This window comes from Calonectris borealis, chromosome 16 (genome assembly GCF_964195595.1).
Source record: "Calonectris borealis chromosome 16, bCalBor7.hap1.2, whole genome shotgun sequence".
Classification (NCBI taxonomy): domain Eukaryota; kingdom Metazoa; phylum Chordata; class Aves; order Procellariiformes; family Procellariidae; genus Calonectris; species Calonectris borealis.
The window spans coordinates 9,934,874-9,962,818 of NC_134327.1; the positions used below are offsets into that span (position 1 = coordinate 9,934,874).

Here is a 27,945-nt window from a genome sequence, read left to right on the forward strand (position 1 = left end):
GCAGCGGGCCCCGGAGAGGCCCAGCAGCTCTGCTGAGGACGGCTTGGAGCCCGCGTGAAGGCGCTGCAGGGCGGGGTACCTGGCACCGTGTCGCAGCAGGGACCTCTGCCCCACGGGAAGGACAGCTGCTGCCCAGGTGTGGGCTGCAGAGAGGGCTTGGGGCCTCTGCCCCGGGCTGCAGCAGAGGTGGCAACTGAGGTGGCAACTGCTGCAGCAGTTGTGGAACCTCCAGCCTTGGAGGTGTTCAGATTGACTGGACATGGCTTGGAGCAACCTGACTGCATTAGCCCTACAGGGGCTGGACTAGATGACTTCCTGAGGTCCTTTCCAGCCTAAGTTCTGTGGTTCTGTCTGTCATAAATGATGACTAAGCACTTGTGGATTATGGTAATTTTTTGTAGGATTCTTTAAAGGTCATTAGTCTGCTAGACCAGTCCATTACAAGGGAAATCTGAGAGTTTCCAGATACTAAATGTCATCCCTGAAATGTTTTTGTCGGATAGCCTTGTTTGCATTGCTATTTGGTTACTTTGGCAGAGGAAGGAAACCAATGAGTTGGAAAAACAGTATTTTAACAGTGTGATTGATGAAGAATTGCACATCACTTTAAGAACCAATTACTGATACTACTGGTAAAAATACAGAGTTTAAAAGTGCTTGTGGCAGTGTATTTCTGACAGGACTTCCTGCAGAGAAGGAAGCATTATTTCAAATATTAAGCCCCAAATGGCACGTAATATCTAGCTATAAATACAGTAGCAGAGGAAACACATGAAGGTTACCCCTTCTCTGAACACAGCCATCCCCAATGAATAGTCAGGCACAGGACATACGCGTTTTAATGGAATGACAACTGCTAGTTCCACAATGGTACTTTGCTACAAAGCGCTGCTTTATTGGACATGTCAAAAGGGATTTAATAAGAAACAGTTTTTTCTGATAAATTACTTTTATTTTTCAAAATTATTTCAATTATTTAAAGTAACTTTTCCTTATTTTAACTAGCCATAACAATGACATGTTTAAATTAAATAATTTTCTAAATAATAGTTTCAGAAGGCAAATATTTAGTACTCAAACAATTTATATTTTATCTTTTGTTTACTTAAACTCAGCTTTTTACAGTAAAGTACGTGAAACTTGGCAATGCAGGGAAAAATGCAAAGGTTTGTATTATATGAAATCAGTTTGTTGGATATGTAAACACCGACTATTAAAAGAAAAAAATGTTGATATGATGCAGAGAAAATACAATCCTAATAATTTTCTAAAAAACCATATGATAAAGTTATTTATTTGGACAAGATACTGTGCAAGTTATGCAAAACCTATTATGGTAATTAATGCAAACACGTTCTTTATGGTACTTCCACAATGTATGTATAAAACAGAAATCTCTAATCACATACTGGAAAGATCAACAGGTTTTTTTAAACAGTAAAGCATCTTGTATCTTCATTCACATTTGGACTTGGAAACAGTGCTTTCCTTGGCATTAAAATACCAAATATATTCTTTAAATACGTGCAAACATAAGTTTTACTTCTACACATACAGTACTGAGACCACACCACACTGCTCATCATATAAAAATAACTCCATACAGTCACACACAGAGAGGAAAAATGATTGTGAACTCCTGCCAGGGGAAAAACATGGTGCTTTCCTGAAGCTATTGGGAGAGGCTTTTTCAGCACTTCCCAAGGACTGGATTTCAAATAATAATTTCACATCACAGTCAAATTATGGTAAGACAGGAAAAAAAGCTTTTTTTTTGAGAATAAAAAATGGTTTCTTGTTGGAAGAAGGGATGAATCAATCACTTACTAAAAACTAAAAACAAAGAGCAGAGCTTCATTCTGAACCCATGTCAGTATACGTTGGCAAACTCCACTGATAATCAGTAAAGTTCTGCATTCCTACCACTATGAAGTCAGAATCTTATTTAAGACCTCCTCTTGTCTTTTACACTATGAAAGCATAATTTGCAATGATCTGGAACACAGCCTAACTCCTCAAGTGTCTGGTGCCTTTCAATCTCATTAGGTAGGCATCTGTATACCTCAGTTATGGTTCCAGTCAAGATGGAGGCAAAACATGATTTACCACCATTTGGACTGACAATTTAGAACGAGACTTTGTCACTGAGTCAGACTGGATAGGACCATGCTCTCTACATAGTCTCGCTGAAGCCAGTGGTTCCACTTCTTGATTAAGATCTTGCTCATTGTGAGCAAAGATAGCAAAAGTTGGCCTTTACTGGTAACTGCACCCTAGGTTGAGTTGTATAGAATTTAATTTTACTGATGGGAGCAAGAACAGCATGACCCAAGCTACATGCTTATATAAGTGGGACTCACATGAGCAGTTACGTGCACGTATAAATGCTTGTACAATCAGGACCAGTTATGTTTGCCTGTAATTCATTTAAATTGCTATGACATCTTCATCTCTGCTCAAATATGAATCTGAAGAATAGTGTGCAAGGTGTGTGAATATGAGAGAAATGTGGGGAAGGGAACTGTAATAGTCATTAAAAAAAAGTAAATGTAGTGATCATCTGCAAAGATACTCACATTTGTATGGTTGTGTAGCAGCTATGGTAAAGGGTCAGAAATACATTGTGGCTAAAAATCTTGCCTGCTTTGACAAAACTATTAGCTCTATCAAGTCACATTTTACGCATGATGTAGTAGAAGCAATCAGTATTTAAAATACCCAATTGCAAATTCCAGTTCAGTAAAATATATTAGTAGCACAAAAAGGTCATGTTTTTCTCTCCAGGCAATAGATACTCAGTTTCCTTTTAAATTATGCTGACTACTGCTTGTTTGCAAAATGTAGATGGCAACAACTTAGCAATTAACAGCATTTCTGTCCAATTCTTGACTTTCACTGACCATCAGAGGGGTTTTAGAGTGTTCTGTTTTCCCTTTGCTCTCATCTTCGAAATCCTTTGATACTGCAGCGTTTTCCTCAGAAGTGTCACGCATAGCGACCCTAGATGCTTCCGTTGCATTTCCTCTGACTGTAATGTGCTCCCATCCACCCTGTAAAATATTGATAAAAAAATACAAAAGGAGAAACATCACCCTGCAATTACAATATCTGATGTGATGCTTTATGTGCACTACTAGTTTTATGCTATTTTTTCACGAGGAAAGTAATCCTGCTTTGCGCTGAATCAGAAAAAAGGCTCCTTGTAAAACAAAGCAAAACACAACACAACATACCTTCCTGACAGTGAGGTAAATAGGTAGTAAGCTTGAGGATTATTTTTATTACAGGGAATTGAAATCAGTGGGGTCAGGTGTTCATAACAGAGCTATTGCAGGTTTTCCATCAACTTAAAAGGGGCGAAAACCTTGAAATAGCCTTTCTCAAAACATTGGGGGTAATACAGGGAACAACAACAAGGAACAATCACGTGCAGACTCGGAAGGAATCAATTTTTTAAAAATGGTACTTACTTCACTGATTTTTCCATTATAACTTTTAAATTATCTGTTTAAAATGAATATTTATCAAATGCAAATAAATGACTTCCCATGTAATTGCTGTAATTGCACAACCCGTTATATTAACTTACAAAAGGAACCTAAAACTGAAGAACAAAGGTCAATTTCCTGCAGATATATGCTTTAGAAAGCTTGCCAGCTGGAGCAGGACGGCACTTTCCTTTCTAAGTGTGCCCATGGGTATTTGGATATACAACTTTTAGGCAGTGTTATGCCCCCAGCACTTACCCCAATACCATAATCCCATGAGAGGCCTTTAGGTTCCATTGGCTGAACACCAGTCCGATGGCAGACGGTCCCACAGCTCAAACTATGACTTCCTTGCACTTTGTCAGCTATCACCCAGACCTCAAGAAAGCAAAGAGAGGCAATAAAATGTGCTCTTCGTGCTGCTCTTCCCAGACGTGAAAATTGTAATGCTGTTTGACCACTTCCAGAAATTAGTCTTCATCTTGAATAGGCCAAAACCGCTCTAATTTAGTCAGAGAGACACCCAAACAACCAACCAGATAGCAGATAGCAAGACTTGGCAGATAGCAAGATAGCAAGACTGCCAGATAGCAAGACTTGGCAGGAAAGAGATTAAATATATAAAATAGCCTTGTTAGAAAGAAAGAAAGAAATTAATGAGGCTTTTTACAGCAAAGGGCTGACTATTTCACTGGCTGACTATTTGACTGATTCTTGTCTTGCTATCAGGATTCCAGCATTTAGACAATCACCTTGTGGAATAAAGTTAGTTAAACAAAAATAATTCTGAAGAACACTTAATTTAATTACAAAAGTATGTTAAGCATAATTTTTAATAAACTAGTGAGATACAAGGAAGCTTAATACACACCTGGTCCAGGGGCCCTACAGACATTTTACGGATATTATTTGAAACATGATCCCAAGTAGATCCTTGAGGGTAGCTTGGTGTGATACCTTGCCGGTACCAAAGATTGCCTGTAAAATAAATAGTCCTGGTTACAGCTCAGGATGTCTGCTTTATATAAAGTGCTAGCAAACAACATAACAAATCAGCAGTTAATACTTTCCGTATTCTGTGGAAATGCATTATGGTTTTGACTAATGTGTTACAGTGAAGGACAAGGAAGTTCCTACTTTGGAATTTGTATTTCTATAGTTATTCTTTGTAACTTTTCTGGAAAACAGCAAATACTCTGTTTTGTAAAATTTCTTCAGGAAAAATTTCATGTAAGGAACTATGCACTAAAGAAGTAAAGCAAATGAGATTAAGATCTCTGAAGAAGACTGGTGTTAAAGACTTGTTTCTTTTACAAAAGGATGCTTCATAATTTATCTTGCAATGATGGTGCTATTTCTAGGTTTTGCAACAGGAAGGTATTCCTCTTCAGTTTTGTTCGTTCCAGGGTTTCAGACAAAATCCTGCCATGCAATTCTCTTCTCTGAGACTCATCTCTTCCCCCCAAGAATAGCATAGATGCTGGATTGTTGCTATCTAGGGCACTATCAGATATAACAAAAAACAAGTCTTCAAAATCAGTAATTAAGTGGGCTGCCTACTCCATCTCTTTCAATATGAAATATTACTCCTCTCGGAGCAACAGTAATCATCTGTCCAAACAGCAGCTCTAACTTAGCCTGTCCTTTTTAAATCAATCTGATGTATACTGATTTGTTTTTTGTAACATTGATAAATTAATTTTTAAAAATCCTTACCATTTTTATCCAACACAAACACAGATGTTCGTCCTACTGAGACTTGTTTTAACTTTTGTTTTTGAGGTGAAGGAATATGGTACCAACAGTCACCTAAAGGTCAGAAATACTTGAGTAAAACATTGAGAAAACAGAATTATGTACAAGAAGTCTTGGAAATGTCTGCAGTTGAAATAGATAGCTGTGCAAGAAAGCTGTGAATGACGCTACACTCAATATATTTTTACTAGCTTGTTCAAGAAACAAACACACACTTTAAATCACACAAGTGAAGAGCAAATTAACTGCTATAATTATCATGAGTATTCTTCATATGCACTGTTTTGCACAGCTATGGGAAAGGCCTCGGCTAAACAGATTTGTCTTTTTCAGACATGGCAGCGTAATAGAGCTTACACAATGTATAAGATGAAGACGGTACCAAAAAAGTACAAGTACTCACCTGCAGGCTTCTTTGGAGACACTGAACCCCGATAGAAGGCAGAACCATCTCTAGCAATAGCCCACACTTGGTAAAATGCTCCAATTGAGATGGAAATGAAGGGCTGATCTGTTCCCACATGAAGCCAGGATGTTCCCTAACAAATCATGGAAGATGAATTATGAAGCAATGGTTAAAAACCCCACAACAAAATATCGTTGATTATTGTCAAATGGGAAAAACCCTAGATAGTGAAAAATACTGTGAAGAGTAATTGCTGTACCTTGTGACTGAATAGAAACAAGATCTCTGATCCTCAGAGACACTTGGATATTTAACTCTTTGAAATCAATAGCTATGTTGAACTCTAATGGCCTTTTCTGTTGAAGTTGCTGGAATTTAGGCACCTACACGTCTCGGAATAGCTGAGTTACAGCCCTTTTGGTTTGGTTTTTTTTTTTGTTTGTTTTGTTCTTTAATAACCCCTTTTTTGATTACACAGAACAATAGTCTCACAAAAATTGACTGATATGGGGCTTCAGATTCCAGACACCGTATTCCAGTTCTTGCTGTTGCACTGCTGTACAGATCCATACTATTGTAACTGACTGAATAGGAAGAAAAAAAATAATTCCTATAAATTTTCAACTTCTTGCACTTTTTCTCCAAATTCCATTAAAGTATATCATTAGTGTTTTTTTGCCCTGTTATAAATGTGGCTTAAAATTAGTGTGTATCAACCCTAATCTGGCATTTCAGCACGTGTCTATTATTAGGAAAGAAGTATTCCTATTGAAGTTACTGGGACTATTTGTTCCTTTCTGCATACTTTAGTGGATGTTCGCTCATTAAATCTGTCCCAGTTCATAGAAAAAAGTAAAATCTGTAGGTACATCCAGGGCCACCTGTCTTTTAAATAAGCAGAGTCATTTCCAGGCCCAGAAAAGTCAATGGACAAACTCCTACTGATAGTTACAGGCATTAGATTGGGACCGTACTTTAGAGGAATTCTATCCCTGGGCAGTTTATTTAAATGGGATACACACATTATCAACAATTAAAGAAAAAAAAAAAAAGAGGAACTAAGCTATCCATGCAGAAAGTGGAAGTAAAATGCTTCACGAGAAGATACACAGGGACTGAGAGAGGCTCCTGCAAGTGACGTGGCACAAGCTAAGGTAGATTATGCAAGAGAAGCGCTATTGTAAGAAATGTGGGCAACAAACTGTGTTACAGTTGATGGACAAGGACTTTCAAATCTGGGACATAAAAGGGCAAAAAAATAACAAGGTGCTGTAAGAGAAAGCACTGCACAATTGTGTGTACGTACTTGCATCATTACGTTAAATACATCAATAAGGCAGTAAAAATAAACAGGGAGCCTTACAGCTGGATTTTGCTGTGTCACTCCAAGCCTGCAGAGCACGTCTCCTTTGTCACTGATTGCCCACAGTGCTACTGCTTCTTCATCATCTGCATCTGAACTGGGAATTATGGAGATGTCCCACAGGGTAACAGGAGGCACTTCCAGCCAGGGCCCGTTGGTGACTATCTTACATTTTCTGAAGCAAAAAAACCCCAAACCCGTCAGAAGTACGTACTTTCTATAACTGAATTTTGTTTCCCGGCCCATTGTTGACTTCAGTGCAAACAATCCTGAAGTCTTTTCATTAAGTAGGTACAATAAGTATTAGTATTTTTAATTTGGAAGGGGTTTAGAACAATCAATCATGTTTTGCATCAGGTTTTGAATTTTGACATATTACTAATTTCTCAAAGCTTCTGTTTTTAAAAGAAAGTTACTTTATAAAACCAAGGCCATCCAAGAAGTCTGCAGCTTGTGCTACACTGCTCCCTAGCTCTCTCAAACTCACTGGGCAACAGCTGGATAATGAATATTTGACCCTAGCTGAGAATCCCCTTGCAGAGAGAACTCCACACCCGGTTCATTCCTTCCTCTGTCTTAGTTAAGGGAATAATTTTACAATTAGTTTTTTGGTGGGGCCTGTTAAAAAGTTATGTAGCATCTTGAGGTAGGCAGAGATAAGGCAGCTCTAAATTAATGAGTTGGTCACTCTGGGAATTGGTGTATTTTTTCTGTGGAAACTGCAACAAAATAGTGCTGTCTGTTAGGGAAACTACATTAGATTCTATCATCACCACAACAGTAATTTCTATATATGAAGAATGTCCTAAAAAACTCAGGACATTTCTCTGTTCTCCAGTTCTGGAAAACTGGATCGAGCCCTGAGCTGTTCCCTATTTGTTTTCAATTTTCAATTGATAGTTAAAACAAGAGGAAATGTTTAGGCTTGAGGGTATTTCTCAAGTTGCTTATTTTATTTCAAGTCATCATTCTGATGATTGGATGTCATTTGTTTTGTTGCACATCCTGCAACAACAACAGTTTGATGCTTCACGACCTTACTTCAAAGACTTTTGTACAAGGGCCAAAATACTAGCTTTGTAGCCTCAATAACAAAACAGAACAATGTGGAACTGCAAGTTCACAGCAATTTATTAGCGTAGCTATTAGATATTCTAGTATAGAAAGCATAGAAAAGCTGGAAAAACAGTGAATGCACAGACTTTCTCTGCTTAATAGAATAGAATATAGCGGCAGTTTGCTATTTTCCAGGTTCCACCTAAATATAGTGTACTGTGACTTAAGTGGGGTTGGGATTATCTGTGGCCTAGTACGCAGTATGTGGAATTCATATGTTAAAAGTATTAATATACAAGACATATTACCAGTTGTTACAAGCGACCTAGTATGTACTAATATACCTAGACTCTACTATTCCTTCATCATTTACCATAAGGAAAATCAGATACAGAGAATAACTAGCTGACTTTATCTACAGATCCCACAAAATCCAACAGGGTATCTACCTGTAAAGGCTTAAAATTAAAGCCATAATGCTAAAGATCATTGGCTTCTCTATTGCAGATGGGTTATTTACTGCAGCTTTCTTTACTATTGCTTTTGTTGATTGGGTGACTCTTCGCCTCATAACTAAAGGAGACTTCCAGGGAACAGTTAGCATTCAAGTTCAAAACTTCTGTTTACACCTTAGTTCCTCACCTTGCCCAGCGCCTCCGTCGGACAAAGTCTTTCATTGTCTTGTGACCATGGTAGGACCTACCAAAAAAGATTTAAATAGGTGTTCATGAGGATGTCAGAGCATCTCCAGTGTCGGTGCCAGACTGAGAGCACTTTTATGTATCTGCCCACCAGACAAGCCTGCTGACTTTAAAATACTTGAAACTATATAGTTTGCCAAGCTCACCGTGCTGCCCTACCTCCCTGGCAAATTTCAATGTTAGTGTCCCCATAAAAAGGGAGAAATCAAGGAACTTGTCCCTTTTAAAGCACAGTTAATGTGCAAAACAGCAAACAAGAAGGAATGAGGACTTAAGTATAGCATTTGCCTGCTAGTATTTTAGGTAGAAGAAGGTATCTCCTTACGCTGGAAAGTCTGCTGCATACTGCCAGCCTTCCCGATCAGTTCCGCCTGAAGTATTAAAATCAATATACCAATCGGATACCTATTGTCAAAAGGAGACAATAACAAGCACAATCAACACCTAATGTATAATAAAAATAACCTCTTCTGCTATTTCCCTCCACCTTTTGGAGTGCAATGACTTGCTAGAAACCCTCTAATACTTGCAGTATAAATTCATACAGAGATTCCCAAGTCTTTTTAATTCAGTTGAAAAGAAAAGGATCAGAGCAGCAGTCTAAGTCCCACTAAATAAAAAAATCCCACTCAACGCTTAACATTCTTTTGGCTGTGGAAGATTATTGCTATTGTATAAATGGGGAAACCAGGGGTAAATATTACGACAAATCCAGGAAGAAAATCTGGGTCACTTGAGCCCAAGTCTTGTATCCTACTTGCTAAGCCTTGCCTTCTTAGTAAAAAGACTTTTAAGACAAAATTTACCCAAGACCAATGTGGAGAAGGAGGCTTGGTATTGATTTTTGTACATTCCTGCAGGCCAGATGCATCGCTCCACATGTATCTGTCTGTGGGCAGACCTCTGTGGTGAAACAGTGTAGAAGGAATGCAAGGTCATTTACAACAGAGAATTTAAAAGGCGAGGAAAGAAAAGCCTATTTGTAGCACTTCCTACTTTCATACACGAAACAGTCTTCTGTCATTAATCTCTGTATTTAGAAATATCATGTGAGTGATGAGGATAGTGGGAAAGAATCTGTACAATTGCTTCCAGTTACACCAGACTTGAGGACCATGTAAACTTTTCTCTGTAGAGTGATATTCCTCACTACTATTGAAAATCGGAACATGAATCCCATAGACACCCATATATGTAGATGCTTTTTCAATACTTCTGTTCAAATATACTATTCAAGGACCCAATGCATTTAGCACAATATGTATATGAATATATAGATCCTAATAACAACTTTGCTGTATGGCCTTAATAATGAAAGATGTTGCAAGTAGGCACACTTTGTGCACTCACAAAGCACAAATCTGTAATGTTTTGCTACAAATGCATTTTGAATGGATAATTAAAAATCTAGAAAATTGAGAAACACTACTCCTTCCATCTCAGGATAACAATAAATGTTGGAGGAGACTGAAGATAGAATAACTGCAATAACGGTTCTGAAAGGCTAGAACAAACCCCTACTGTTTTGACCGTAGTAAAAAATTACAGTAAATAAATACAATAAATTGAGTAAATAACCTGCTGCTGTATCCAGTGACTGGGTTCCACCGTTGGTTCTCATAGATGTAAACACATTTCACATCTGACTGCGTATAAATGTTATCAGCACTACTAGCCAGTCCTGTGAAAAATAAATAATTTGGATTATACTAAAGCTAAACCTTAAAGACACTACATTTTAAATTCCAATAGCCACAGTAATATTGCTGATTATCCTATTTCTCACCCTTAAGCTGAAAATATAGAACTGCAATACCAATTCCTTCCTAATGTGTGGCTTGTTCACTGTATAACCCTACATGTTGGTTAGGCTAAAGGAAGGACAGCTGAAATAACCTGAATAGCTGACCCAGTCAGGAAGATAAGTAAGAAACATGCACACCGCAGTAGACCAATCGTCCATACCTTGAATGAAGCCACCTCCATATCCACCAGTATAAACCCAAGCTGTGTGATCATATCCTATGCCCCACACTATGCCTCGGTTATTGCACTCTATCAGTCGAAGATGACCTCCAACTTGACGCCAAAATCTGCCAGAAAAAGGACAACATTTTACATTTACTCTACACCACATCCATCAGGAATGTATGCCTTCTCCTCCTACAACTCAACAATCTTAAGGACAGGCAACTTTATATGCTTGCTTGTTCAACCTCTATGCAATCTCTAAGTGAAGGCAGTTGCCAGTTGAAAGCATTTCCCTCTGAACAACTACTGAAAAGTAGATGGAAGGAACCCGTCTGCCTCCACTTGGAATTTTCAGGCTTTCAAGTATTTTACCTTCCTTTTATTTTATGGCTTCTGTTTTTTATATAATTTTTTTAAACACTAGTTAGGATAATCTTGCTAGAATCTTTACGTCTTAGTGGCCATCAACTGCCTCAGCTTTAACTTCATCCTCATTTTTTTTAAATCTAGGAATTACCTTTATCTAACAAGAAAACAAATGATTTATAGATTTGCTATGGAGCTTGGTAAAAACAAGGGCTTTAATTCTTCCTATTCTCCTAATCTTTGCAGATTAATCCTTTTCTGGGGCTTTACATAGCCAGTTGGCCATGGTACTTTTCTGGGGAAGAATGGGGAAAACAAAGAGATTGCAGAGGAGTATTTTAGTTATCAGAATGGCAGGAGATCATCTAGGTCACAGATTCCCTGAACTAAGATGCAAGAGCACATCAGCTTTGTGATTTGCCAGATGTTGAAAGTGCTCTACCCTGAAGGAAAAGGACTAAAGAATTTCTCAGGTATTATTCAAAGACACTTTGAGCAAGTCACTTGAAACTGGGAATATTTTTTAAATTGAAGATTGGACTTTAATCCACCAGTTCTGAGTCTGGTATTGTTTTGCTTGAAGAGTACTATATTGTCATAGTTGTAATAGAAACTGTAAAGGAGCTGCTCCTGGACTGTAGTGACTATGGAGGACTGAGAATTTCAGATTTCCTGACTCAGCTAAAACTGAAAGTTCAAATTACATTACAATTACAGTGATTAGTTTTACTTTTAGCCTAGGCCATCTCTTAATTTAAGTAATTATGGCATTGAAGATGCAATCAGAAAAAAATGGGATCTCAATGAGAAAGGCTTTTGAAATCACATGAACAGCTCCAGCATCTAAGAATTAAAATATGATCTGGTGAATTTCTTCACATGCAATCATGAATACGAAGGCAGCCATTAACCTTGTCATTGACAGGCACCTGCAGTGTACTATACACTCCAACAGCCCATCAAAGTCACTGAATTGACATGAAAGACAGTTTTGCTGGATAGCATCCCATGCAGAAAGAACAGCTTCTGAAACCTCTTACATTTGATCACATGGCATCAGGTGCGGTCCAGCCTCCAGTTCAGGACTTGGCTCACTAACAAAGATGTCTCCTTTACAAGTAACTGACCAAATGGCATGGTGAGAAGGAGGGCCTTGAATCCGTCTGCTTTCACAACAGGACATGTTCAGCAAAGACAGCTACAAAACAAGAAGCAGAGAACCAAAAGCTTCCATTTACAGTGAGAACAAAAATTTCCATATAGATGTTTCAGTATTAGAAAATGAAGTTTTACCTTTGCATGTTCTAGCAAATCAACAAAGTGAATTTGCAGCTTTTTCTCAAAGGCACTGGAATTCAGTGTTCTAGAAATGATTAACACAATCACTGGAACCAATGTGGTTTGCAGTATCTGTTCATTATGAAGTATCTTTCAGCTTTTCCATTGTTTCAGTGTATATATGCCTGCCTGTCTATACATAAAACTTTCTACAACAGTGACAACAGGTAACAGTTCTTCTGTCAATGCAGAACTGTCAATAGACTAACTGAATTAAACACCGAACTCATTTGTAGCCTAATCTATATCCGGAGGCAGGAAGGGAAGGAAAAACAATATTGGTTTTACTGTGGATAACTGCAACATCAGAAAGTGTGCAAACTCCAGAGGAGATAGGAAGCCTCAGCTGCCTCTAAATAAGTTTGAACAGACTTTTTAAATACCTAAATTGTGAAAATAGATAAGTATCCTAGATACTGTAAATGTAATATTGAGGTTTCAGAGACTAGCCTTTATGTTTTATTTAGATGTTGCCAGCTTGAAATGAAAAATTCACAGAATTACCCAGTCATGCATTTCTTGCTCTGTTGTGGCTGCCAGGCGGATTGGCCATCGCTGCTTCGTCCTTTCAGGTGTATACAGTGCAAAGGAGTGTTTGGCTTCATTCAGAACTTCAACTATAATAGTGACTTCATTCAGGAACACATGGATATACTAAGACAAGAGAAAAAAAAATTCGACTAAGGCAAACTCAGATATACCTTCCTCAGAGCCAGCATTTTTGCACTTCAGGGCTATGAATGAGGCATTCCTGCCAAGGATAGTGAAGAATCAGTTCTTGGTGCAGGAGGAATGGGGCTCAATTTCCAGTTGTGCACTACCTCTGATTCATATTACCCGTATGCATTAACCCTACTTATGAAGACCCTGGCCAGCCAAGCTTGGTTCCTTCTTCACAATCAAGAACATTTTGAACTTTTAAAAGAATTCCTAATTAGTGCAAAGCTGATGGTTTAAGCAATGTGGATGGTTGCTGACTGGGTATTTCTAACATAGCTATAGCTTAGAAAAGCTCGCAATTTGCTAGTACCCTGGGCTACATTTGAATCGGTTCCCAAAACTTAGAACAATAGCGTACCATAATTTGCCTCCCTTAAGAAAACTATTTTCCCTTCAAAGGTTTTCCTTTGCCAAATGCAACTCTCTCAAGGGTCTCAGGCTGAACACACCTTTTTCTCCTCATGATACATGTAATAGATGAACAGAATGCTGTCGCGCATTCCATCGCTCCCAGTGAACTGCTCAAGTGCGACTCGAACATCCATCCATTTATGAGGCTTCCAATTCCTCCACCATTGCAAGGTTCCAGTTTTAACCCAAACCGACTGCAATGCAAACACAAATTTACAGGAGTAAGGAAACTGCATGACTCACTCTCTTTCTCCCAAATACTGTTTCTTGTGACCACAAGAAATCTCTGCTGCAGGTTAGTCTGTATCATATCAGTAAATTCTGACACAGAGTACATCAGTGTGTTCAGGAAACTAAAGACAAAATGAAAACTGACAAAACTGGATGGAAAGGTGCTGAAATAGCATGTGTAGAACAGTACTAACATTTTACCTCTGCAAGAATGTAGTAGCACATAGATACGAACTGACTCTAGTATGCTGCTGTTATAATACAAATTCTGTTTGGACTTTAAAGGCTTTTTGACATAATCTTTTTAAACTTGATTAAACCCCTGAACTCCTAGTGTTTTTAATCAAATGAATTCCAGATGTCATTTGGCAATTAGCAATGAAGGGACCAAAAATGTGAATGAATCTGAAAAGGGCCAAGGAGTCATAACAAAGGGAACATCAAACAAAAGTGCTGCTATTTAAGTGCTGCTATTGACATTTGCATCATTGTTTTATTTATCCAAGTTGCATTAATCCCTTAATGGTCGCAGAGAGGGAAAGTTCACCTACTTAAGTCACTGTTTCAATTAAGAAGCCTCATCTTGTGGTGGAATAATTCATACAATGTTCCACTGTTGCAAACGTTCCTCTGTGGATTTGAGGTTTCAGTGTACTCAAATAACGCTGACCAATGCTTCGTTTGCTCCTATCCAAAACTATCACCTAATGTTTTTAGATAAAGATTGTTGTTCCATGTTTGATAAGCTGCTAGTTTCCCACAGGGAGCTCAGACAGTGATAATCCAGGAAAGTTGTCACAGACAAAAATAAGGACAAGAATATAAAGCTGACAGTAAGTTCAGATCAGTACATCAGAAATGCATTAGTGATGCCCAGTGATAGATGTGTTTAGTAGACAAGAGATAAGTGCCCTCACTGCTTACCTGCTCAATAGCCTGTTCATAGTGCCTAAAATTCTCCAGTTCCCGCTTTGTCCTTTCACTAAGCTGCTGAAAAATCTGCTTTCGCCACGCTGCTGTCTGTGCTGGAGTGATCGACAGAGATAGAGATTGCACAGAGGATGACAAACCTAGAGCAGGACCAAACCCAATAAACTCCAGTGAGCTTTGAATACAGTTCTGTGAAAGGTAAAACACGATGCTGCTTTAAACACTGGACTGAATCAACCCAGTCTAACGTAATTTTTCTAATTATTATACTTTGGAATCAATGTATTACAGCCAAACTTTGTAAAAGATACATAGAAATGGGATCACTAGATGATTATATAGAATCTTTCAAAGCCATAACCTTGTAAAAATGGGAGCTTTGTCACTGAACTGCAAGATAATTAGGTAATACAATGCATTAAGAGTTACACTATTATTAAATACTGGGATGCCACAGTTCATGATTTATTTTGAAAATATGGTTATATTCCACTGTCTTTCAAGAATCTAAATTTTAACGCCATCCAGTTATCAGCTGGGCCCATATTCACAATGCCTCTGAGTAATTTCTGTATCTTACCCTTGTCTCAGTAGGAATGGTAGGAGCGAGTGAGTTATCTGTGGCATCTGCATCTCTCAAGAGAGCCCTTTTCTCTGTTTTCAGTTACTTTTCAGTGATATTATGGGTTTTGCCTGAACTTGCAGTTTCAGTGCAATTAAAAATGAGATGCAGATGGAGCTGAGATTATTTTACAAAACTCTTAGAGAAACTCAGAGAAAATATCACCTTTACATTTATATATCTCAATCTCAAAGTGCTGTACAGCTAAATACATGCAGCACTATCCTCAGACATGGAGTGTATTAACAAACTGCAATAAGAGTAAATGGGTTATCAGAAGTTTTGCTGGTTTTGTTAAAAAAAAACCCAAACCAACATTTTTCTTAAAGAGCATTGAGAATTAGGGTCTGTTGTGGTGACTGGATAGTACCTGACGGAACAGTGAACCACTTCAGTGGGCTGTGCAAATCTACAAGACAGCCTCCCCCAGACACCCAGGCCCACAGTGGGTGCTCATCGGCTCCGTACTGTTCCTCAGCTCCCACTGAGAACATGCCAAGGGAAGACAGGCTGGACGTTTCTGCAAAGGTGCTGACAGAGAGGACTGGATGCTTTTGGGCCTCCTTCAAGTCAATGTTTGTCCACTGCAGTTCTGCAGAAGGATTTGGGTTTGTAGAAGATTTATGTGTTTCAAGATTAGCTTTCTCGTTATTAGTTGAAGCAACAGTGGCTTCTCCTTGATCAGAGTCCAGAGGATCCACAGTCAAATTTGCACGTATTTCTGCTGTCTGGTTGTCTGTGCCGTTACCACTGCTGCTGGCTGCAGCTCCCATCAGGGGAGTGTTGGCAAGGTTCATGGGAACACTTGGAAGCTCTGTATCAGAGGAAGTATCTGCATCACCCTGAATGATCGCGTTCGTTTGGTTCTGAATATCATCAGTAAAGAAACAGCCAGCACTGAAGGACAAATAGATAATTAATTAACTATCATTCAAAGCATTATAAATTAGCACAGGCCTGAGACCACAGACATACGGAAATCAACCTAGTCTTTCAGCTTTAGGAGAGAAACAGCAGACTTCTCTTCTGAAGGTCAAACTCTATCATCAAGGGAAAAGAGTCTAACACAAATCTGGCGGACCAGTCTAGTAAATCTGAAACATAGGAAGATATTTCATTGATCTTTTCAAACAATCGGTGATGTTGGCTGCCTACAACTCTCAGGAAAACACTGAAGCAACATCACATTTTCTGTGATATGAAATAACGAATAGGGTTTTTTAAAGTCCATTACTAACTTTATGATTTTTATCTTAGCTAGAGAGGGCTTCTACTCAGAGCACACTGTAACTCAAACAAGTAGCTTCTGCAGCACTCTCAGCTTCATTGGCATGTCTTGCACAGCCAAGAGGCCAGCAGTCAGTGGGGAGTTACTGACTTAATCTCTGTAGGAAAGGAAATGTACAGTGACATTCAGGAGAAGGATAATTCCTAAGTAGAGTTGACACTCCTTCATGATATTTCACAGGTAACGTTTTCTCTTACTAGAGACTAGTTCCAGATAGTGATAGTAAAACCTAGAGAAACACACTTTACTGCAAGCATGCAGTGAATTTCACTATGGGAGCTTCAGTTTCTACTCCGAGTGCAACAACTGCTGCTTATTGTTAACTTTAATGGCAAAAAACACAAATGCTTTTTGGCATACATAATGATTAGAGATGCCTTCCCCGCTCCTCCCTGTCTGTACCATTTGAATGTAAAAAAATATCTCCTAGCATTGAAACCCTTGGCGTACAAAGTCTCGAGCAGGTAATTTACTAACTACCTGAGCAGACTTGTTGAGCTCCCCGTCTGAGATCTGTCACTCTCTCGGCCAGATACAATTGCCTTCCATGTCTTCCCACTGAGCTCACTTGGTGTGACACCTTGGCGAAAATAAATTGCTCTGTCATCGCAGCCGATTCCCCAGACCTAGGGAAGGAAAGGGCTTTGAGAAGGAAATGGCATGGAATGCAAGTAGGTGGAAAATGCAGCACAAAAATCTGCTGGACACAGCGTTTTCCTTTTGTGTTCTTCCTTAATGCTGTATAAAATTCTGTATCATCAAGAGAAAACTGTCTGCACCTGGATGTGCCGTACAAGAGACATGCTGACTGTTCATCTTCTGGTGAAGAATTCAGCCATGCATTCCTTCCTAGCAGTTCAAGCACATGGACCTCCTGTTCAGCTGTCCATACTGGCACTGCTGACAGTCCTCACCACGTGTGAATACTGCCTGTACAAAGGGGAACATAAATACCCGCATAATTGGTATACAGCTGTCTTACCTGGTTATTTAAGCCTACAGTTACCATCATCATTTCTCCAACCATTTCAATCCAGCTTGTTCCACAAGGATTGTGTGAGTTCACTCCTCTTCTAAACCACACCTACAACAGCAACAGCAAAAAGTCTAAATTTTGCTCCTTCTGCATTAGCAAGCAGACAGCTGGAATTTAGTTTCTTTAGTGGATTAGTCTTAATCTCTAATCCTGACTTGCCGCATTGCCTTAAGAAGTCTCTTACCTCCTTGGTTCTTTTTCTTTATCAGGTAAAGATAAAGTAAGTCTCCTAATAGTACCCCAACTGTGTGTCCTTGCGACCAACTACAGCCAGAACAGCCCAAAAGGAGACTTTTTGTTATGACTTTCTGTGCAGAGTTAGTTTCTCTGCCATTGGAAAAATACTTTCTATTACATGTCAACTGTAGGCTATTTTTGGTCACTCTGAATGGGCTTCTAAATAGTGTTCTTGTGTTCAAACCCCAGAAGCAGGGCTGATGGAGGGAACTGTCAGAGGGATCTTTTCAGTGGTACAGTTCTTTAAGTTGTCTCCTCTTAGACTAGTTTTTACCAATCCAAAAGTGTCTGTGGGCTGGGGAAAAATTTCGATCTGTATTTAGCATATAGTCATGTAGTGGCAAGCAGCTACTTTAGAAGTTGTTGGTTGAATCACATTACAGACAGTGTACCTGACTATCTTGTGGCAGATCTGAAGAAAAACATGCTAGCTTATCTACATTTCCTCTAGTGGTTTTATCTGGCAGATGGAGCAGGCTGGACACAATCTGTTATCATGGCTCAGCTGACAGGTAGTAACTCATTAAACCAGAGTAACTCAATTACTTAAAACTGCTATACATGTACAGAATTCATCTATGGTTTTGAATTCAACATGAAGGGATTTGATTGTAACCAGCACAAGAGCACTCTAGTACATTCTTCAAGACTTTCAAGACTCCCTGTGAGGAGCAGGGAGTTGGACTCAATGATCCTTACGGGTACCTTCCAATTTGAGATATTCTATGATTCTATGTTAAAACCCCAGTAAGATAGTAATCACACACACACATACCAGATATGTCACTTAATAAATACAAAACCCCTACATTAAAAGGCTGATGAAGAAGGAACAGTTGCAGTAGGAGTCCCTTCAATTTTGATGCTTAATATCCCTTCGAAGTAGGCCCCTTATTACACCCCCACCAACATGCCCACCCATCTATCACATCTGTCTGACTTGGGTTTAGAAAATTCCTTCCAAGAGAAAAGCAGAAAGTCTTCCTTAAATTAAACGCAACTATGTATATCACAAACCACAGAGCATTCCCATAACAGCAAGGGAAACCAGAATTCCCCAAACCATGGGGATAGTGAGTCCAAATCACCAATGTTTCCTATGAAAGTTTCATGCCTGTTTGAAAAAAGCAGATAGAAAAAGGGAAGAAAAAAACAGAACCAGAGCATGACACCTCTTACTTTTCTATCCTTTGTAACACACCATACCACATCAACACCCACAGAGACATGCATAATCCCATTTTCAGAGCTTGGAGACTCCACAATACTCCAGGAAATTCCTGCAAGAAACAAAACCCAGAAGGTGTTGTAGGTTAGTTTCTTATTCAACACTATACAAATCAAAGGCACTTCCAGCTAAATTTAACAAACTTTACCTTGAGGGTTATGCCTATCAATTCCTTCTCTCACAATAGCTTGCCCTTCCCAAAGAGTTGCCCAAAGGAGGTCATATGGTCCACAGCTGATCTGTACAACTTCACCAGGAGTGGTGATTAAGGACCACACGGAACCTTCTGGATTGTGATGGCAGACGTTTTCTCTGTACCATACCTAGACAAGTTTAAAAAAACAAACAAACAAAACTTAGAAAAATATCACTACAACAATGAAACCATTGAGACAATGTTGTGGTTTAACCCGACAAGCAGCCAAAACCAGGACAGACAAGCATGAAGACAAACTGGAAAGAACAGTCCTCCTTTAACAACAGGATTTTTTAATGCAATGTATGCACTCTGACCTTTAAAGATATTTTTTTGATGTTGATTATGTAGTTGAAGACTATTTCCTTATGTACTAAGGGAGGAGGCTTTTCTACAGACTAGCTTTTATCATGGAAGTGAATCTGGATTGGGTACAGTAACCTATTGCTACAAGTTCTGTGTATACTTCAACATTTAAAAAACACTTCAGTGTATTTCAGGGCACGTTATATAAACCAAGAATGAACAAAAATGTAACACAGAAATGTTACTGTTAGATGATAGCCCGAGCTTACTTTCACTGAACAAGGCTTGCCACAATAGGGTAAAAATTCCATTCTCTGTGCAGCCTTCAGTGACATCCAGTCCATTTGCTAGCCTTGGCCCTAGTCTCTGTGCACTATTCTATAGATCACAGTCAAAATAGGAAGGTCAAACATAGAAAGCATCCTGCAGTAGTCGTATGAGTGCTCCAAAACATGACTGCTGAGTGCTAAATCCTCATTTTTAGAAATACTTTATTTCTCTGGGGACTTTTACTTGGGAAATGAAAGCATTTTACAATGTCAGTCAAATAAGCCTGTAGAGTGGGATGCTTGTCACTTATTACTGGGAAGTATGAGACATAGGGAATTTTATTTTAAGCAATTTAACCAAGACTGCTTGTCTCTTCAGGCAGTGCCAATTGTGACTGAAATCTCAGGCTATCTGTTAAAAGTATTACATTCTTCCCTATGAGACCACAAGTTCGAAATTGTGTAGAGACAAAGGAATGTCAGATACATGCCGTAAGGATGAAGGAAGGAAAGCAAGAATCAAATCTTTACAGCACTGAGCAAAAGAGGAGAGACCTTATGGTAGGCCTAAAAACAACAAAAAAAGAAAGATGTATAGTTTTCAATAGAAAATAAATGTAAAACATTCCTGGATTCCACAGGAATCCAGAGCTGGATTCCACATTGCCAAGTCAGGAGGTTACCATTTTCTGATCAATAAGTCTTAGAAAACCATTTTGTAAACTCCTTGAATCATTCCTGACTTTCCACCACAGGGACATGGCACAATGCTTTGCAAGAATCTTTCAGGTTTTAAGGCTCCTTCTCTTTGTTACCAGTGCCATAGTCTGCATTCTGGGCATTTTTCAGGATATAAGACACTACTTAGCCCAAGTTTTTAAGATTCACCTGTTTATAGAGGTTTAAGGCTTCCATAAAACAGCAACCCTATGAGATACCAAGCCTTTCCATTTACAACACAAGGTGTTACATAATGTAGTCCCGAAGCAGCATCCTCTGCCAGATGCACAAACAGCGTATTTCCTTACCAACGTAAGACAATAACAAACCTGCCTTCCTTTAAAAGCATTTACTCTTCTTCAGTAGTAATTTATATTAGAAAACTTAGGGAACATGCACATACCCTTCCTTGTAAAGAAGCTGCCCATACTGATAAACGGCCAAGAGGCTCATCGGTGATTTCCCACCCTCCAATGGAGATGTCATTGAAAGGGTCTGGCAACTGATCTGGATCATCATGTGATACGATCTGAAGCGAAGAGAAGGAAGTTTGAGGAGACACTGCAAATAGATAGGTGATTTGGCTGGTGGCCTAACTTGTTTCTTGCAGATTGGTTCATGTATTGCTTACTAAAGTGGCTGAGCATGGAGATTCTTCTTCTCATTCAAGGCTGCTATACGCAGAGAGAGGGGAAACGCTGCCGAAGCAGCTCAAAGAAGTCTGAATTTCATCCCCTATCTAAAGGAAATTTTTACTCACAGAACAGTGCATACAGATGTTCTTTGAACTGGAAAGCTGGAACATCACAAATTACAATTTTTGTACATTCTTAGAATGGAAGAACAATTATTAAAGAATAGTTATTCATACAGATAGAGGACACAGCTGGTGAATGATGCTAGACAGGTGCCACCTTGAAAGAGAGTGCTTTGTCAAACAACCAAAGGAAGTTAAAAAGGAGCTGAGCATCTATCTCCAACTGCATTAACATGAGATTTGGCACCTTATTACCACAGGTTTCTATGAAAAATCCCAGCCTTCCATTTATGCTTCCAAGAATTACAAGTTGGAAGTCAAGGAATCCAGATCCAGCCTACAGAGCAGTGATAAAAAATGAATTTCCCTGCTCTTATAATTGATTATTTCAGAAAATCAGTTTATTTAATATTCAAAAGATATCCAAACCTTCGCCCAAACATCCCGTGATTTGTATCTCCTGTATCTGATCCACCTCCTGCGTCTGACACAAGAATTCCATTTCTTATCCTTTGTGTAGGTGCTGGGGAAGTCTATGGCATAAGTCCAGCCCTGCAAACAGAGGTTTTCTTGTATGAAAATCAGGACGAAGCAAAAGCTTGAAATCATAACTCGGAGCAATTCTGCACAAGAGTCACTCCTACAAATACAGTACATGTTACTGTGCATGTCTCAACAGCCCTGATTAACAGATCAGCTAATTCCATGAATGATTTATGAATCATATCCAAATTCCTCTGCATGATATATACAGAACAAACAAGACACAGTAAAGCATTTTACTTTCTTCATAGTAAAGATCTTAAATAACAATGGCATCCAGTTGCCAGCATTTCGTGGCCTGATCAAAAGAAAAAAGCTTCTATAGAAGCTCCTATAGACTTCAAAAGCCTTCAAACAAGCCTTCCTTGTGTTGTATTACAGTTGAGCTATTTCCCAGAAAGAAGTAGTTATGGGAAGGTACGTGCCTTTTATTGTCACAGACCTTTTACACTTCTATAAAAGTCCCTTTTATTTTACAGACTAAGGATTCCCAGAATAGATCTGTTTGGTATTGTTCACCTACCCCTTTCTCTGTTGGTTCCCCTCCAATATTTTCATCCACATACCAGTCAGACTCCCACTCCCAGTGTGGTGAAGGCAGTGTGAAACTATCAAGCTGCTGATGTTTTAGCCCGCTCACATCACTCCACTGCCAGCGGTCACTGGGCAGTAATTTCTCACAAAAGCCACCAACTGGATTCCAGCGCTGCCAGAAATAATAAATAAAATATTTTATTTGAGATCACATCATCTCAATGGACATCTACAGGGAGTCATAAATGAAACATTTCTTATCTTCTGCAGTAGAAGGGGAATAAATTCCTGGGGTGAATGAGAAAGTGTTCACACTGTAAGCCCTGACCCAACACAGTCTTTGGAGGAAGCTTTTTAGAGTATCAAAGAAGGGCTGACTGCAGAGCTAGTCCCAACCAAGTCATTTTCAGCTACATAAATAGGAACATCTGATGATATATTTTACTACTAACAGTGCTTTTTTCTTTGGTGATGTACGGCACCATGATACTGCAGCATTAGGATAATGCTGTATAGATAGCCTTGGGATCTCTAATCTACTCCCCATGAGAAAGATTAGTATCTTGCCTGCACTAGAAAAATAGCATAGCTTCTGTACCAGAAACTATGTCAAGGTAACTATATCAGTAAATCCTCCCTGTATCTTATGTTATACCAAGAGGGGTTTTTTTGCCAAATCTGGCTTTAATCGGTTACAGAACAAATAACTTGCTAGGGTTTTCGCCAATGCAGCTGTGATTTTTCTTTTTTCCCCCACACTCTTACCTACTATAGAAACACTGGCAAAATTTGTCATGTGATACTGTTTTACATTTTAGGGCATGTGGAAAATGCGTGGTTCAAGTAATTTTTATGCAAAATATTTACTTTTACTAGGAATCTGGCTAAATTGCTTTGCACATTATCTGTAAACTATTTGAGTTTAATTTTGTCGTTGTTAGCTCTTGCAGAATATTTCCTTTTGTGCTTTCTAGTATTTTGTTTTCTGTTTTTTCATAGCCTAGAACAAACAAAACAAAAGTTTTAAAATAACAAATAAAATAAAATTTAAAGTTTTGCATTTTTAAAGGACATGTTCACATAACAAAAGGAACATTCGTAAATGGCTGGAAAGTTGTATAAATGTTAAATAATGTATAAAATTAATTTGTTGTATTTTTACCCATGCAGATAAGTTAATGTCTTTTCTCAACTTATATTTATCCCATTGCCCATTAGAAATCAGAGAAATGTGCTCAAGAAAATCCTTCAGTTTTCTCCCTCAAATAACCTTTGGTTAACTAAAAAACAAAATAGATAAATTTCCTTTAAAATACTATTTTGAAGACATTCTTCTGAAGTACGTCACATAGGAAGGATCATCTTAACATTTCTATGCAAAAAAGCTGGAAACATTGTACTTTAATGGAGAGTTATGCCTTTATTAGAGAATTCTTTGAAACATTAAAAAATAGTATTTTCTTAAGAATAACAAATTTTTGATAATGCATCTTTGTTGCCTAAAAGTTACACTGGATATTTTCTTAAGGGGATTGTGTATTTGTCACTAAGGAAAGGAAAACATCAGGTGAAAAGGGTGAATGTTCCAGTCTGAAATGGCTCGCATAAAACAGGCCATAGTGCACACTGGCGTTGCTCTTGATAAGAGCAGGGAAGTATAACCTTCCTTTGAGAGTTAAATATTAAAAGAATAACCTGCTATTTGGCATATATATACTCTTCAGAAACGTCAGGTAAAAAATGAAAATAAATAAAACCAAACAACCTTCCTGTAAGAAAAATGCATAAAGACAGCCGATGTACAGATTTTCTATCATTCCTTTCTGATGACTGTGTGGCAGTGTGATAGAGGTCCCCGTAACACTTCATACCTGATTCTCATAGGTTTCTTCCTGGCATCTAATAGGAACGTCACCTGAGAACACATAGGTGTATACTTGATGATCACAGGCTATTCCCCAGCAGCACTGTTTGACAGCAGAGACCCGTTTGAATTCCAGCTGTGTGTCCTTACAGAGCTCCCAGTACTGGCCAACAGTAGACAGAGTGTAAACCCTCCCAAAAATGTCAACAGCCCACAAAAGGGAACTGGGCATGGCCATGTCTGAAAGGCAAAAAGGAGGTATTAATGAAAATGACAGTTTTAAAAAACTGATCTTGAATTTACTGTAGATCGGTTCTGCTCTGAGCCATCATCAGTCAAATTAAATAAAAATGTAAAGAATGATCTTTTAAAAAGAGCGTATGCAAAGCTGGCAGCCAGATCTCTTTCAGTCAGAGCTGTGCAGTTACACCTCTTAGATGGCTCTGAAAATCCATGTGAAAGACCTTGCTACCAGCACACTATGGTCCATCCTACAAGACCTCACAACATGAATAGGACGGTTTTGGCAGGCTGAGGACAGAAGCCAACACTGAACCAAGATGAAGTAGCATGGACCATTTTATAGCAGAAGGCTTTGCTCTTAAGAGCTGGTAATGCCGGTGGTGCTACACGCCCCACTCATCTCAGTTCCACAAAGCCATGATATCTTACGATACCTCCTTCTCAGCCTCCTCTTGGCGTATACCAACATAGCTACACAGGTACAAAGGAAAAGATGTGAAAGGGAGCTTCTCCATAAGCACACATGTAGTTTTAATCCATGGACATATTACCTCCTGCTGCCAGAAAACCTCTTTCCAAAGCATTCTGGTGACCACTCTGGAATCTGATCTTTACGTAATATACATAGCTGTGATATTTATTTAAGTATACATAGAGTGTGGTTTGACAGCAGAGACCTGGTTGGGTTCCACTCCAGTTTTATCATTTAATAACCTGCCACTTTCTGAGCACTGCAGCCCTACCCTTCATGGAGGGGTCAGCATTTTATGTGAGGTAGGTGTATGCCAGTCCTTTTAGAAGTCAAGAAAGGCCAGCATATTTCTGTCACTTGGCCTTCTCGGTGCCATTAACTGAACTAATTTCGGTTGCTCTCTATGTCTGACAGTCAGAACTACTGATAAGTATTTTGAACTTTGCCTCCAGTTCTATTAACTGCGCAGTGGAGGACCAGGAGGGGAAAGGTAGAAAAGAGGACTCGGATCCAACACAATGAAAGAAAAGAGGAATCCTTGCTTGGAGTCAGCGTGAAACACTGCCTCTTTGTTGTCAAATGGCAACTATGCTTTCAACACAAGAGCCTAAGGAGACTTGCCCTTCTGACTGACAATGAGCAGTGGTACCGCGGGACTAACTTGTACAGTGTATTTCGAATGGCAGAGGTGAAACTGCGGAGAATCTGGAAACAGCTAGGCCAGTGTCAAAGAACAGCACAGTAAATTCACATGGGATCCCAGGGAGGATGTTTCAGAATTGACTCCTAGAACTGCTGCTGATAAATACCTAAAAAACTGGTGAGTAACAGGGAGAAGAAAATTTATAGCAGCAGAGAATGAGTGAGGCCAGGGGAAAGTCACGAGCAAAGTTCTCCTATTAGTTGTGGCAGCATAACTATGATGAATCCTGTAGTTTTGACTTTTTTTTTTTCATTGTTGCTGGGAGTATGAAGGCATGTATTACTGCCTTTGTCTGCTCTTGGACCAGCCGTTTATCCTCTTTATATCCTGCCTTTCTATGTTAGTAAAAGTAGGACAGTACAGAAGGACATAGTATGGAACAAAGTGAGGATGAGGTGAAAATTATAATGTGAGTATCACTGGGAAAATAAAGGCCATAAAATAAGCCTTTCAGTATTAGCACTTGAAATTCTGCAAAACAGTCTTTATAACAGAGGAAAATATTATGCATTTAATCTTAAGCAACCAGAATGCCAGCGAGTCTGGAGTAAAGGAAGCATTATGGATAATACAATGCGAATATCTACCTAGCCAGATAATAAAGAAAAGTGATGCTTGGGTGTGTTAAAGGTGGGCAAATATACAAATGAAGACCTGTACCTGGAATGACAGTCCAGGCAGGCAGAAAAGTACCTGGAAGAGTTCGGAAAAGGTAGTGAAAGTTCCAAAGATTACAAAGTTAGGAAAAATACAGATGGGACAGAATTAAGATAGTCCAGGCAGATGCAACTGGATTAAAATACTCAAGGCAGCCAAGATAAGTGAGAGTTACTGCATATTATTTCTTCTGAACTTTTGAGACAGAGTGTTTGGAGAATCATGGGAAAATCCCAGATGCATTTGGGATTATAAACTACTTTCAAGACTTCAATTTAGGCCCTTTTGCACTGGTTGTGCTGCAGAAGATGAAGACGAATGTTGCTTGATTTTGAAGGATGCTCAGCGCTTGTGGCTCACCTGCATTTCAGTGAATACAGAAGTTGCCTAGTATTCTCAGGGGACTGGAAAAAATAAGATCCACACCTGCTAAATTCTTCCTCATCCCTCAGCTCAGCCAGGTAATTTCTGATAGAACTAAACCGACTTAAATTAAGATGATATGTTGTTAATTAAAATTTCCAGCTGCCTGGCATAACACTGATTGCTACAGAATTCAAGAAAAATATCCTTGCATGTTATAAAAGTAATGAAGTTCCTCAGGAGAGAGGGGACGTGCCCCTGTCTTCAGACCGTGGCGGTGGCAGGATCTCGTGTAGGTGCCCGCGGGGGTGAACCGCCACAGGACTCAATTTGTCCCAAGATAAAACGCGCCCAGACAAACTTTACCTCCATTTCAAATGAACACGCTTGGCAAGCTTATCCAATGCTCCTATAAAGACATGTACACACTGCTTTATACCCGCGGGGATCTCAAAGCGCTTTACAAACCTAACAAAGCGTAAATAGCACCCGGGAACAACCCGAGGTGCAGACAGAGGAGGGCGCACGCTGCTCTTTCGGGCGGGCACCAAGGCCAGATCGGCTTACGAGCCCCTGTGGGGCCGGGGGCTGCTGGCCGGTCCCGAGGCCGACATGGCGGCCGGTCAGGGCGCCCGCTCCCCCGTCGAGCCCGCTCCCACGCAGAAAGGAGCCGGCCAGCTGCGGGCAGAAGACGGGAGCGGGTCTCCGGCGGCGACGGTGCAAACCCACCGCCCGAAAACGCCCTGCGGACCCCACCGCACGCCTTCCCCAGGGGACTGCGCAGGGGCGCCGGCACCTGCCCACGGCCCCGCTCACTCCTTCCGCCGGCACCGGAGCCGCCGGGCAGGGCGGCGGGGGGGCAGGACGCGGCAGGGGCTGCGCCCGGCCCGGCGGCGGCCCGATGGCCAGCCGCGCTGCCCTGCCCTGCCCGCCCCACTGCCAGCGGCGGGACGGCTGACAGCGAGCGGCTCTGCCCGCGCCCGGCCCCGCCGGGGCTCGCCCCTCACCTGCCTCCCGCCGGCCGCGCCTCTCCTCGCCGCCCGGCGCCGCTCCCGGCGGAAGAAGCCTCCCCGCTGCGCCCGCCACAGCGCGGCCCCGCAGCGGCGCGGAGGCAGCGGCCGACGGAGGGCGCCGCGCTCCCACTGGCTGCGCCGCCGCCATTGGGCGGGGA

At 40.0% G+C, this 27,945-nt stretch overlaps 1 protein-coding gene across 1 annotated transcript; it reads right to left on the reverse strand.

The window, feature by feature from the left end:
- Positions 1-877: 877 nt before the first annotated feature.
- TECPR1 (tectonin beta-propeller repeat containing 1) lies at positions 878-27,945 on the reverse strand. The gene is made up of 25 exons (XM_075165212.1): positions 27,782-27,945; positions 24,344-24,576; positions 22,462-22,644; positions 21,825-21,947; positions 21,042-21,167; positions 19,296-19,470; positions 19,099-19,199; positions 17,629-17,730; positions 17,127-17,272; positions 15,729-16,255; positions 14,731-14,876; positions 13,614-13,769; positions 12,949-13,098; positions 12,147-12,304; positions 10,735-10,862; positions 10,348-10,450; positions 9,576-9,672; positions 9,095-9,174; positions 8,711-8,767; positions 7,013-7,187; positions 5,647-5,782; positions 5,205-5,297; positions 4,360-4,466; positions 3,747-3,866; positions 878-3,050 (listed from the first exon to the last, which is right to left on the reverse strand). Exons 1-25 carry the CDS (start codon positions 27,933-27,935, stop codon positions 2,856-2,858), a joined length of 3,771 nt encoding a protein of 1,256 aa, XP_075021313.1. The 5' UTR covers positions 27,936-27,945; the 3' UTR covers positions 878-2,855.

What these genes read in the sequence shown, in the direction of transcription:
- TECPR1 (XM_075165212.1), bottom strand. Translation starts at nt 27,935, where the DNA reads ATGGCGGCGGCGCAGCCAGTGGGAGCGCGGCGCCCTCCGTCGGCCGCT. An exon ending in GTCTCCAAAGAAGCCTGCAG is followed by an intron (nt 5,298 to 5,646) that starts GTGAGTACTTGT and finishes TCTGACCTTTAG; the next exon opens with GTGACTGTTGGTACCATATT. An exon ending in GTTTGTGTTGGATAAAAATG is followed by an intron (nt 4,467 to 5,204) that starts GTAAGGATTTTT and finishes TTTATTTTACAG; the next exon opens with GCAATCTTTGGTACCGGCAA.